This window comes from Periplaneta americana, chromosome 2, assembly GCF_040183065.1.
Source record: "Periplaneta americana isolate PAMFEO1 chromosome 2, P.americana_PAMFEO1_priV1, whole genome shotgun sequence".
NCBI lineage: Eukaryota > Metazoa > Arthropoda > Insecta > Blattodea > Blattidae > Periplaneta > Periplaneta americana.
In genome coordinates, this window is record NC_091118.1 from 146,322,127 (window position 1) to 146,337,164 (window position 15,038).

General features: G+C 33.5%; 1 protein-coding gene across 4 annotated transcripts in view; it reads right to left on the bottom strand.

The window, feature by feature from the left end:
* The window catches only part of RhoGAP93B (MyTH4 and RhoGAP_KIAA1688 domain-containing protein RhoGAP93B), a 121,077-nt gene that overhangs the window by 42,511 nt on the left and 63,528 nt on the right, over nucleotides 1-15,038 (bottom strand). For 3 of the 4 annotated variants that reach the window (XM_069818597.1, XM_069818598.1, XM_069818596.1), the window contains 3 exons: nucleotides 12,250-12,398; nucleotides 6,448-6,624; nucleotides 3,321-3,464 (listed from right to left, as the gene is read on the bottom strand). In XM_069818597.1, the coding sequence (XP_069674698.1) occupies nucleotides 3,321-3,464; nucleotides 6,448-6,624; nucleotides 12,250-12,398 (470 nt within the window). The remainder of the gene's footprint in view (nucleotides 1-3,320; nucleotides 3,465-6,447; nucleotides 6,625-12,249; nucleotides 12,399-15,038) is intronic. The other variant, XM_069818600.1, reaches the window with a different exon arrangement.

Consider the following 15,038-nt stretch of genomic DNA (forward strand, 5'->3'; position numbering starts at 1 on the left):
TGAATAAAATATTCAAGATAAACTTTTTTCTTGTGTGTAATATCTACAACTTCTACATGCTTAAAAAAAATTCAATCTCAATCGTAAATCTCTTTACATTTTCCTCCTCTTTTCGGAAGAAACATACATAAATACATACACACATTGTGATAATTTTGCTTTCCCATAATTTTCCCTTTGACCATAATGCTTGTAATAGTAGTAATTATGGAGGAGCCATAATTTTTCGGAATTTGGTTTATCAAATCTAGAACAAATTTATAAACAAATATTCCTGATTTACTTTCATAAAAATCAAAATAAATTTTAAATTGGTCCTCAAGAATACTGTACGAGACAAAATTATAGTTTCTTTCTAAACACCCCCAAATGCCACACAACTACTAGATTAAAATACAGCAGAAATTTTGGGCCCAGAATATATATTACATTAATTAGAGCTAACTCTAAGTACACTTAACACACACAGATTTAAGAAACAAATTAAATTAATTATTTAATTGTTTTCTCTTTTCTTAAGCTAACTGAGTTTAAGATAGAAGTTTAATACACATGTACTTCTGTAGTTTCTATATTTGTATAGATTATTACATGCGTCTGTATTTTTCTCTATATTAATGCTATTGTACTGAATGAACTCTTCAATTTTGTAAAATATTGTGTAACTAAACTGAACTGTGCTCAAGCATGAGCTTCTGCTCTTTTGGACTGCAATGCCTAATGTAGTGAAAACCTAGTGTATTAAATAAATAAATAAATTCGAATTTGGGGGGGGGGGGGGGGAGTTGGCACCAATCTATAGAAGGACAAAAATACACGAATTATTAACTGCAACATAATCATGTAAAATTTGGATAATAATTCATATTAACAAAACAAATGTCATTACTAGGATCCTGGTATATATGTAAAACAAATACTGAAATATACAGGGCTCCCAAAAATACACTTTCCAGTTTCTAACACATGTAACTTATGTTCAATGAAACTCAGATACTTAAGATTCATAGTGATAGAAAGAGGAAGTCAAAAACTTTTGTTTTAGTACATCACATGTAGTAAGACAGCCGTGTAGTAACATTTGCCCATTGTTGAGACGAAATGAATGGGTTATTTATGAAAGAGCCAAAGTCGCTAATTTTGTGAAAATGAGTTTGTAATGTAATACTGCTCTTTGGGTGTAGATACATCGATTTAGATATGAAGAGAACTAAGTTTCACACTCTAATGCTTAGTAGAATTTATGATAATTTTTATTTCAGCCTTATTTTCAAAATTTCGGCCTATAAGCAGTTTTTCTTAAATTGCTAACAATTTAGTATTCAAGACTTAGACTCTTTCATAAATAACCCATTCAAATGGCTGCTATGGAGGACAGAAAAGCCTTTTTGTAACCTTGATTTTCATGTTAACCAATCTTCCATTTTCCTTTACTACATTTCTCCATCCAGCAAACAGATAGGAAAAGTCATACTGGCGTTGCCACTGTTATGTATTCACAGATCTGATGAGCTTAATTATTGTACTTTTGTGACTCTTCAAATGTGAGAAGATTTCTGGCCTCACACACAATGACACTGGCAAAACAAAATCACCTAATGACACGCATTTCTGGACAGGGTTCAATGGCCCAAAGAAAACACCTACACACGTGGACACGATTATGTGCAAGCATCCTACTAACCATTATGTTAGTGTCATACGAAAATACCATTTGTAATAAATGTGGATTTTAAAAGGGTGAAATATTACAGTGAAACCTCGATCCATCGGTTTTTTGGGAAACAGGGAATAAAAACAATAAATACGGGAAAACAATAATACTGGGAAACCATAAAAATTACCGTATTTAGGCTTATAATAGACACACCAGAGTTATGAACATATCCCACTGTTCTCAAGATAATTTAACTGGGAATACCCAATAATTGATGCATTTAATTTTTAACAATAATCATAAATAATATAAAATCATAATGAACGCGTCCCGTAATATTTTATTCTTGTTTGAAAACTTGCAATTAAAAATCTATTGTTTGCTTAAACAGGGTATAAAATGAACAACCGAATGGTTAGTGATTATACTGAATGCACCTTTATTAGGACATTATGTACACTATTTCTTGCAGAAAAAAATCTGCAATTAGCTTTTGTGCACATTTTATGTCTGAATTCTATAGTTCTGATAAGAACGATACTGAAGTAAGCAGAAAGGTGGAGTTTTACCACCTCCCACGCCTTCGTACCAAGTTTGCATGTGATGAGGATGACGTATGCACTAGAATTAGTTCGCTACTCCTTACGAGATGTTAGCCATTACTGATAATTTAGACAGAAATGAAGTATGAAAAAATCATAAACCTAGATTCGTGATACATTCAGAATGCAGATATGTTTTACCACAAATCCATTCCAAAGTAGGTGGGCTTCTATTAGCCCATACTGTTGCATTACATGCAACTAGAACCTGCATCACAAAGTAGGCCTATAACATACACATGAAAATAATGCCGGAACTTGTCTAGCTCTTTAGAAACCCTACAAAGATGATTCTCCTGTACGTTTCTAAGCATATAAACATGTTCTGAACATAAACAATGTACAGAAACATTACCCACTGTGGAGATTGGCATCTGTGTTGTAACTCAGAATCTAATATGTCTTCATAGCACAGAATTTCAGCATTAGCAGATTATACCAAACGCATGTGGAGAATTCGCATGCTACACTAAGAGCAAAAAGTTCGCCCTTTCAAAATAAACGAAAACTATCCATGCGGGAAAATATGGCATCAGGACCATGATTTCTCAATGATCTATGCGATAAAACGATAGTTCGAAGAATGATGGAACCGGAAAAAAAATTACATTATTTATATGGGACTATTTCCAGGACCAAAAATGTGGACAAAAAAGGCGGGAAAACAATGATAACGGGAATGATGCATCGAGATTCCACTATAGTAAAATTATGCATATTATTGTAAAAATATAATATGTATATAACTTTTTTCTCATCACAATAATCATTTAGACCTATATAACTTACACAATCATTATATCACTAATTAATGCATAATTATTCTAAGTATTTTGGACGTGTTTCAGAATGTTCTGTGTAACATGCACTTTGTATGTTATATAAATCTGGACTCTAATTATTACAGTTGACTGACGAGTGTGCAGTACAAATACCAATGAATATTAACATGGCAATACAAATAAAAAGAAATATAATTGTACATAGGCTATATAAATGAATTTTTAATTACTGAAACCGTAAAATATTAAGTAAAAAATTAAGAATTCAAAACATCTTACCTTCGACCATGATAGCATATCACGCACTGAGAATTTTTTGCGGAATATGCCTTTCTTATGAATATTAAGGTTGTCTTGTGCATATTTCTCTATATCACTTTCTGAAGGAAGTTTCTTTTCACGACTAAGAACCAGGCGAGGTGACTGAAATCAGAAATACATTCCGTATTATACAGTGATGTTCAAATAAGTAATGTTCATAAGCTGTTTCAGAGTGAACTGAACCAGTCATGCAAATATTCCAACTTATAAAATGGGTGAAATTCAACTACTGTGTTCCCATCCATATTTCTGTGTCTTCGCCTACAAAATGCATCAAACACTAGAAATGTAATCAGAAGTAATATTGTAAAATGTCAATGAAACAGATACTGATATAACCACATAATCAATCAAATATTTAGCATCCTGACCCATGTAAAATGCATTATTTTTCTTCTTTTCTTTTTTTAATAATATGATGATGGCTGTGAATGCAAGATCATTCAAAATTTAGGCATTATCAGTCATTCTGTCAGCATGTCACAAGACCACTACCTAAGAAACACACAAGAGGAAGATAAGTCCATTTTCCTGAGAGATGCATATCAACACATGAGCTACAGTGGTGGGTGACAATGATAAAAACTATTAATTTCTTTCCAACCACACTTTATGACGTAAACTTATGTAAACTAAAGAATTATTATCACACCAATGTATAAAGAAAAAATAATAATACTATCTGAATAAATTTAACAAAATCCCAAAATACATCATGCAGTGATTATAGAATGGATATAACTGTCAAAGAGAAAAAGAGAAAAGGGAATAGGAGGTGGAAGAGCAAGAAAAGGAAGAGATTAAATGTGAGAAGTGTTAGTGTAAGACAGTGGTAGTGGTGGTGGTGGTGGTGGTGGTGGTAACATATTTAAGCTTCGCAACATCAAATTATATTACAGTTCGTTCAAAAAATTCTATTTCAGTGGTATTTCACTCTAGTTGGAAAATATGATTAAAGACAGTCGATTAAAAGAATTTATCTATAAAGCAGCAGCGACAGTGATGGTAGCAGTTGCTGAAGTAGTAATATTGTATTTAATAATGCTTTCAACTGCAAAGGTTATTCAACATCAAAATTCAATGTGGATAACAAATGGCAGATGAACTTTGCCTGAAACCCTCTATGAGAGACAGGCTTTTTAATGTGCCATAAACTTATAGCATGAGCTCTCAGCTTTAATTTTCTCCTGGTAAAATCTTTTTAAAATTCATAGTCCTCACCCAGGTCTGAACCTGCGAACCTTGGCTTGGAACCAATGGTCAGGAAGGAAACTGCGAGACTAATGAGGACGACAAATCTGGTGTGTAATCATTACATTATGAAGTACAGTAGTCTCAAACAAAAAGTGTACAAAAACAACCTGCATAGTCTGGAGGCCCTCAAGGCTGAAATAAGACGAGTAATATGCAATATCAGTGAGGAAGAACTATAGCAACTGTCCCATAACTAGCGAGTCACTGCAACATGTGTACAGAACATAATGAAGGACATTTTGAGCAAATGCTCTGAAATTCAGTTGCAAAAGAACATTTGCCCGAGTACAGTGCTGTAAAATGGCAGAGTGCTGGTCCAATAGGTTTAACTCGCTCTGTATGAAAACTGATTCACGCATTCTATTGGAACACAGGAGGTTCTAACTCAGCTATGAGACCACATCGTTTAACTGTACAACTTACGTAAGTTAATCAAAATTATTACAGATAATTACATTTGGGAAAAAAATATGCATACACTTCCTTCTAGAGAATTTATGTGATCTACAGTTAAATCAGAAACAAAAGGAAGGATTGAAGCGATATTTCACGAAGAAATATCAATGAAAAACACGTGAGAAATACACTGCAATCTCACACAAATGTATGTCATTATAGTGTGTACATGAAAACATTAGAATGGGATATTCCAAAAGCAAATTCTGACAGCCAAGCAACACTAGAAGAATTTTGTTCCACTGAGTGTCATCTAAATTGGTTCATAATTGTTTAATAAAACTCACTGCAATGAAAAATCAGAAGTCAGTGAAACTGAGGAGCATGTTGAAACATTGTTGAATAAATTGCAACGGTAAATTAATAATCTTGTGTAAAGACTATACCTATAGACATTCCATTCCACAAGGGAAGCAATTAAAAGATGGATAGATGGAATACTGGATAAAGTCTTGAAAACAGAGAAGAAAACCTATTCACCATGGAGTGAAACAAAAAGAAAAGTGAAGAAATATTAATATTTTACATGAATATAATGAGAGTAATAAATAGACTTCTCACAGAAGGCAAGAAAATGCAAGAAGCACCTACAGAACAGCTTTGTAAAACATATCTAGACTAAAAATTACGTAGAAGGGAAATTGATACAATCCAGCACATTATGTAAACTATGAAAAATTAGCTAATAGATGTAATGAATATTGCATATCTGGAACCACTACAACAAAATAAAAAAAAAAAAGGTTAGCAGCCTTCAAATCAAAGACCTAGGCCTATATTGCCTTGAACAGATACAGGAATTACGGAGTAAATTTTCTGAAATAAACTAAGACAAGCAAACTAATTCTGTATAAGAATCAAGAGGCAAACAGCCCCTTGTTTGCAAATAAGGGAATTATACCCTATTATTTTAATTTACTATCTAGAGAGCACCATTATCCCTTAACGAAAGAGTGGCTCTGCATGCATGCAGTAGGCCTAAAATATACATACCTACTTCCATTCACATGTGTGTGTGCTTTCTTAAATGACGTGTGTGACACTGATAGGTACGTAGTAAATCAAGGATTTTTTAAGACAAAACTTGTATACAAATATTAAAAAATGAATGGAAAAAATACCGAAATTATACAAAATGTATGTTCATAAGGTTTGAAACTTTAATTTCTTTTAAGCCATGGATTACTGTTTTCACACTCTTTTCCACATAAATTGAGTGACTTTTCTACGCATATGCCTATATACGTACAAACAGTAATCATTCTTTCAACTTAGTGTACGCATGACAATAATATACTAACTGCTGAAAGCATTAGAGGAATGTTTTCCTCTTGAAGGCCTGCTTGTGCTGACAACTGTATCATCAATTACTAACCTGCAGCGACCCAGTAATCATTTCCGTGTTGGCTGGAGGGTCAGCTTCAGTGCGGGAGGGTGCAGGAAGCGACAAGGGGCGGTAACAATTATTAGCATGGCCGTTGTCATCACTTGGGCCATGGTAATAAGAAGGAATGGGCACTGGTAAAGTCTGGGGCACTGGACTATGCCGCAACTGAAAATACAAAATAATGTGGAGAACAGAGAAACAAAAGTTAAAACTAAGAAATGTGAATGATAAAGAAAAGAGCAACACAACAGCTATAACAATGAAATGGGCTTTGTATATGGAAATAAATATGCAGAGCGAAAAATCTTCAATTAAGCCTTAACAGGGACATGTTACGACTTGTGCATACATTTTCGTCAGACTTAATCTAGGCCTATTTCTTAAACAGCTAACTCCACCATTGTTTGTAGGCATAAATTATATATATATATATATATATATATATATATATATATATATATATATATATATACTCTCACATCTTAACATCTTTGATCTTAAAAATATTTCATATTTAACTACTGATTTGAACAAAACACTTGTTTCTATACTGACGCCATGAAATATTGTTGCAAATAAATAAGGAACAGCATCATCAGACGCCATTTTGAATAGATAAAATAAATAAGGGACAGCATCATCAGACGCCATTTTAAATAGATAATAATTTTATGTTATTTTTGTCTAAGAACTTTACATAAAGAATCATTACTTTACAACAAATACATCTACATCATATTTAGGACATTGAATATCTCTACACATCAAATTTACGCGTATAATAAACGCCATCGCGTAACAGACACACGCCAGTATTTCAATGTAAAATTAAGGAATTCAAAATCTCCACATGATGGACACATTGCTTTTTAAACAGAGATCAGTGAAAACTATAGATTATTTCTGGTTATTTTTAACATGCACAAAACAGATTCAACAAATAATATCACAATACCTTCTTAATTCTACTTTTCAGCTTCTCCATACTTATCAGGAATGCTGCAGTAGTCAGTTGTATGCTATCCACCACTTTTCCCACAAAGAATGAAGGTACGCCTAGAGTACGTCCAACGAGAATAGGGGTTGACAGACGCGTTAGTACTGCTTATATATGCGAGAGCACCCTGTTGCCATGGCAACGGTGACAGTGTTGCCAGAATTAGAGAAGCCTTTATTCACGTGCTTCCTGCATATAATCTCATTACCAGATCATTCATTTTGTAATTGTTTTATACAATGATATTACGAAGTGAAGCTAGCATCTCCATTTCATTGCTGTTCATTGTTATATTGTTTTCTTCGATTCATTGTACTGTGTAATAATATGCCACATAATTATTATTTTGTGATAATATACATATATTTCTTTGTCCATTGATTTTGCTCTTAGAAAGTGTTGCTAAAAGTTAGGATTAAATGTTACAAATATTGTTAGAAGAAACCTACTGCAATTCAGTAACTACAGAGTAGGCCTATTTTTTGGAGTCAATTCATGACTTTCTCATGCTGCAAGATTAATAGAAGCAAATAATGCCAGTAATGTATTTTTATACTTTCTCTTCTTTTAATACTGGTATTTATCTACAATCTATGATAACATGCTATAATATAGCGAATCTGTGAACTACTGTAGTTCAAGGGATAGGAAGCAGAATAAAAAATGGAAAGTACATTGAAACATATTAAAGTGTTAGGTTTATGTCACACGTTGTTCTGTATTAAGAAATAGATTACGAAACCTAGCAGCAGATGAAGGTTGAGTAACAGACGCAGAGATGCTAGCGCTCCTATCAAATCCCAATTCTAGTTTGAACTAGAAGTGAATATGTGGCAACACTGGGCATTAATTCAAAATTTGGCCAATCAAACATAAGACCTCCAATTCTTGTTGGACATATTATAGACATTCAAGCCACTATAGATCATTCTTTATTTTTACTCGAAATAATTCGAAATGTTGCTTCAGTAAGTCTGACAGATTTGATTTTTCTCCTTAAAATATTTTCCTCACACAGAAGTCCCAACCTGGATTTCTGTTGTAAATATTAGGAATAAAGGTAGGAAAGTAGATCTATTATGCGCGTAATAATATAATTATAATGTCAGTGTAAATGTGTCAGATTGTTGGATTTTTGTACACTTCTAGATATACGACATTATTAGTCTTGGTAATTTTATCGACATTTTAGAAGTTGACCAGAACATTCTAAAAAACGCAGAAATCCGATTCATACTTTTCTGATTGAATCATAAAACACAGCTGCAGACTCATATGCCTACAGAGACATCTGTACATGTGAAGTAAGAAACTTGGTGAGTAATTTTGCCTGGAGTCCTACATTCAAGGACAGATTCTTATAAATATCGTGTCTATGAAGAAGGTGTATCAACTTTAATTTTCTCCTGAAACTTCAAAATACATACATAGACTCTCTGAGTATGAGCTAGAGAATCTCGGATTCAATGGCAAACATGGAAATAATTTTAAATTTTAATAATAATAATAATAATAATAATAATAATAATAATAGTAAATACTGAGGACAAGTGAAGGGTATGGGGAAGAAATGGTAGGCCTAACTATAATATTTAAGTTTTGTGGCAAAAGGTAGGTATATAATGGGAAATCTGCACAAGCTAGATTAAATTAAAAATTCAAGAATATAACGATAATTGAAGGGTACGAATGATAACCACTTTAATTCTTAGATTGCTGTAGCTGGGTGCACAAACATAGAGGTAAATCTGCATCAAGCTAAATGAAGTTAAGAATTCGTGAGTATGACGATAATATAAGAGCTCCTTTATTTATATTATTATAGAATTGAGACAACGCAAACCACAATGATTGTATAATGATCCAAAAATTGTAAATACTTTAGCAACGAAACTTAAGATCCTTAGCATACGCCAATTTCTTGATCATTATATAATCAATGCAGACTTGCATTGTCCAAAGTCTAAATAAATAAATAATGTGCTGGCTGCCATCTATCATCACACAGTTGAATCATTAATTTCATTTAGCTTGATGTAAGTTTCTTTTTTATTATACACTTGTCTGAATCATTCATATACCTTATATGCCTGTGAAATTTGACCAACTGCTCACATACGTCATATTAAAAGACTGGAAGGAATATAAAGGTCATGATGTAGGACAATTATGGAAGCAGACTATGATATCAGTAACTGTCGATTATATAAATCATTAAATATAATGTTATTTAGTGATTATATTTAAAGTGTCAGAGACAAGTTTATAAAGTCTGTAAGAGCACATTCAAATCCACTCATCAATAGTTAGCCATTTCTCATGTAAAAAAACACACACGCACACACACCACACACCCTTATGAAAGAGTAAGGATGGCCTTATGAGAGAGTAAGGATGGGAGGGAGGGAGGGAGGGAGGGAAGGGGTGGGGTGGGGTGTGGAGTGGAGTGGAGTGGTGTGGAGTAGAGTGGAGTGGAGTGGAGTGGTGTGGTGTGGTGTGGGGTGTGGTGTGGTGTGATGTGGGGTGGTGTGGAGTGGAGTGGTGTGGTGTGATGTGGGGTGGTGTGGAGTGGAGTGGTGTGGTGTGGAGTGGAGTGGTGTGGTGTGGGGTGTGGGGTGTGGAGTGGAGTGGTGTGGTGTGGGGTGTGGTGTGGAGTGGAGTGGTGTGGGGTGTGGTGTGTGTGGTGTGGAGTGGAGTGGTGTGGTGTGGTGTGGGGTGGGGTGAGGTGTGGTGAGGTGTGGTATGGTGTGGTGTGGTGTGGTGTGTGTTTGGGGCGGCGCGCGTTTTTTTTTTTCAGAATTTTTTGATATAGTTAAAATACTCGGTGTTATGTGTATGTAAATTTTTGTGACTATGGTTTAACATACATCTGTGAGGTGACTTTCAGCAACACAGAGCAAATAAAAAATAAACTTTGGTTTCAAGTCAGCCAATGCCAACCTGGAAACGTGTTCAATATAAATCAATTTGTTAATTTAATATTATTTTACAGGACAGTAACTGATTCTACCCTTCAACACAAAAACTGGAATAATATCTAATTGTGGAGTATATTTTTAAAGACATACGTCATTTGCATGTTTATCAAGCATTAATCAATAATAGTGTGAAATAATATGTTATTGCGACTTTCAGAAAAGTATCTTTTCTTAGTTTTGCCTCTCCTGAGTACACTGGTTTCATGGTAATCGAGACTACATGCTTTGTGGACAAGACACAGAAATAGTTCAGTAAATAATATTCTATTGCTAAGAACTAGAATGAAGTGCTACTCTATTTCTGGGCATCACATAAAATAAAATACGAGAATGTTAGCAGTCATCCAATGCAGTACCTGTCTTCATATTTAAGGAATAGGGATATTACTGTGATTTCGTTAAATACATCAAGTGCCAACACAATAACCCCAAAGACTGTAGTACGAGCTAGTGTGAGCAAATGGGCTCATGACAAAAGGGAAGGAGCAAAGGAGTTATACTTAACAAACGTGATACACTGAAATGTGATCCAAGACACGATTTTTATGGCACAAGTACATATACAAAAGCCCATTTCATATCAAAGTCTTACATAGTATTCAAACAAAAGAGGCTTTTAAAGGAATTGTCTACCAATAATTGATACAGAAAAATAAGAACTCTTAAAATAAAAAAAAGACATGCAAGAGAAGTATCCATATGAAAACCCAACATGCTCCAAGGTTAAGAGCAGAATTCTAAATCCAACAATTATTGCATACAGTTCAAACTTCGATTTATGTGTCTTTCGTTCAACATTGGTAACACAGATAAAATTAATTTGTAGAAAACTACAACAAAACTGTGGAAAGAAGACCAGAAGAATTGGAGATAGCAACCCAAGTTCGGATAAAGTACTGTACTTAAAAGAATCAAAAAACTATTTTTTTAATGCTGTCACAATATTAATATGCATTGCAGACACAGATGATTAGAATTTTATAATATTTGTTATATTATTTATAAAATTCGGGCTACAAAGTCACAGTGTTCAGATTGTTGCATACTTTAAAGATTTTCAAGCGTGTGATCTAACTTATTTTCAGTAAAAAAAGTAAACTTAACTTTTTCTTGTTTTTAATTGTGTGTGTTTAAAAATCTGTACAAAGTATGTACAACTTATGTACATTCCTTCAATGCACATATCTTTATATTGAAATCCATTTGCAGATATAAACGCTTTTAAGCATTAGATGTACCAAGAAATGTTTAGTTTGATTAGCTGGTTATCAATGCCTCTAAATATGTTCTGGAATTCTGAGTTCTTGAATTTGATTTCTGAGGTGGAAAGCACTACAAAGGCAGAAATGATTATTCTTTATAGGTGAGGGTGATTATTAGGAGATACTTTTTACTCTGTTCGTATTATTTTAAACACTAGAGGACATCATCAGGGGTTAAATGTAGGTATTCTTTTTTCATTCAAGAAGTAGAAAGTTGAACTCTGTGGGTTCAGGGACATGTATGGTGATCATTACACCACCAATGAAGACTTTCACGAATTTCTTAGGTTTCTATAAACAGAATCAAGCAATTTAACAAGGTGGCTTTAAATTATTCTTAAAACAATCTCTTGAACATTTCTGAACAACATGCGGAACACACTGCACAAGACAGTGGAGAAAATACATACTGTAGTTTTAAAATCTCCTTTAAATTCACCAGGATGTTATTTCACTACAAGAAATGATAAAGTAACTTAAAGAATTATTTGGTGGAGATTTTTACACTGCAAAAATATATGCACATACTTATTCACTGGTCTCTTCTGCTTACCTCCGATTTCTCTAGTATTGGAGAATATAATGTGGGAGGAGGTGGTGCTTCCTTTTTTCTTTTGAGAGATGCGTGCTGTGTCTCTAATGGAAGAGTGACATTATTTGGCAAAGACATGGAAGGATGTTGAATACCACTGCTCAACGATCCTGGGGGAAAAAAAAAAGATTAAGCATTTTGTTTTTATGGTTTACTTGTAACAATTAAAGACAGTCAAATGCTAGCTAAGCACCATTTGATAATAAATTTTTCGACATATGTAACAGCATAATTACTCACGCAGCTAGTACATAAAATGTGTACATCATGTAAATTTATGTTTGAAAGAATGAATTCAATAAAACTGAAACTGAGGAACAGACTTTTGGCTATTCCACCATGTGCTAGAACTTAATACCTGTAATGTTTCCGAATGGCATATAATTATGTATATGTTCCAACTTCAGAGCAAATATGTATGATTTTCAGCATAAAGGAATACACTATAAGTCTATTTTTGAACGTGATAATTAGGGATCAGATTTTTAGGTTTTTATAAAGACCATTTTAGGTTTTTGGAATAGGTGAAATAGGTTTTTTTAAGGTTTTATGTCCAACCTGTGAAAAGGGGTCGCAAAAACTGCCCAATCGTTAAAAATGTATCCTTAAAGTTATTCTTAAAAAGTATATATTTATTAAGGCAATATGGACCATGCTCCATCCTATTTAACATTATTTGTAGTCTGAATAAATTATTGTAACAATTAATATTTTATCTAATATAATTTGTCTTGATATAACTACATAAATTTCAATTTTCAATAGATAAAAGGTACAGTACCACATACAACTTTTGAATTAAATTTGTTCAAACTTGATCAAGAATTATTTCAAAAGGTAACAAACAAACAAAACAATATTATTTATTGGTTCTGTTCCTGGTTGCAATATATGACCAAATACTTCTCAAGAGTCTCGACTGAAGTTTTTTCTGTTGTCTCTCAAAATACATTTGAAGGACAAAAAGATTCTTTTGACAGCACATGACATCATAGGTCCAAAGTTCATCGCTGCCACTGCAGCAGGTACCCACGGTAACTGACAATTGAAGCTTTCCCCCCTGGAGAATGGAGCACTCATTTTTTACAACCCTGAATTCCTCTGCAATACTTTCTTCAGTTTTAATGAGATGGCTTCACCCAAGGGTCCTGGTACTTGTTTTTGTAGAAGAATGTTAATGTCACCAATTGCATCTTTCAGTTGTAGCGACGAAAATTCCAAGTGCTCAATATATTTTGGAAGGTCACTGAAATGTTGTTGTTTTGTAATGCTATGCGTTTGACAATAAAGTCATTTGACCTCTTGCACTCCAATATTTTTCAAAGATATTATCATGGTCAGCCACTGAAGCACAGATTTTGAGGTGTTCCGAATCCATTTCTTGGTTTGAGGTCACTGAAATGTGCCTTGAGAAAAGCAAGGGAGTCATAAATGTTGTCATTGCTTAGGATAGATTTTGCCTTGAGATTGAGACAGCCTCCTCCATGTCGAGAGTGTTCTTGCTTCTCCCTTAATTTTATTACAAATGACAGAAAAAGCAACAGAAACAAACAAAGATTTTTCTCATCAAAATTAGACTATTGGGTATTCCAAACTTTTTGTGACCTAGAACTTCACATTTCCCAAGTTTTGGAACTACATAAGGATTCCTGTGTGCGTGCGTGTACACACACAGTACATACTAGATCATTATTGCTCAAACCAAGCCGAGGCTATAACCATTTTGAAGTCCGTGGAACAACTACAATCTCTCCCCAACTGTACTAATTGAAGGAAATTCTGAAGGAAGATTATATCTAGTGGAGGGAATTGGCCAACCTCCTACGGTAACCTCACAGAAAAACAAATTTAACTCCTAAGTAGGATATTGTAAATACCTTGTACTTTTACTTGAAGATTCAAAATCACATTTGTATATAAGTACTGTATCTGTATATAACAAACAGCAACTGATGTAAACGTGCTATAGTTTCACTTTTACTTTATGGGATTAGATCTAAAGAAGTAACAACTAATTTATATTCGTAAGTAAGAGAAAGAAATAAAAATTAGACACTATCAACATGAAATTAATAAATTACCGCCATATTCGAAAGTGAATAAAACTTAAACATTTCTAATGCATTAGTCAGAACAAACAGCTAAAAGAAAACTAAAGCATGTACTATTACTTAGTAATGGGACATGTTAAAAAAACACACAGATGCATACATGAACGAATTAACAAATTAAATTACTCATGGTTTAACGTTAATGCCATCAAAATAGAAATAACTTCTGAAAAGTGAAAGTAAAAATATTTATTTTTATTATCCAAGTTCATGAATCCCAATGAAGAAATTTTGCAACACAATAATGAATAAATTCTGATAAGCTTCGGTAAATAAATATTCATTTAAATATCACTGAAGTCTTTCATAGTTTCTTAATTTGAAAAAAGAAAAAAAAAAGTAGTCCTACAAAACCCTAAATTTGTGTAACCGTGGCTGTGACAGAAAATGACTAACTCTAGAGTTCCTCAGAGTCACTAAACTGAGATTTGACTGTTTGTAAATTAAACTCAGTCATTAATACTGAGTATTTTAGATACTCTATTGTTATTGTGTGCACCATAGCTGCGTGATTTAGGGCATCACACTTTGGAATGATAATAGGAATGTGTGCTGGTGTAAGTTTTAATATGAGAAGAAATGTTCACATGAAATTCAGCTAATGTATGGAACTGGTAGTCAGCTTCAATGGCTGTGGGA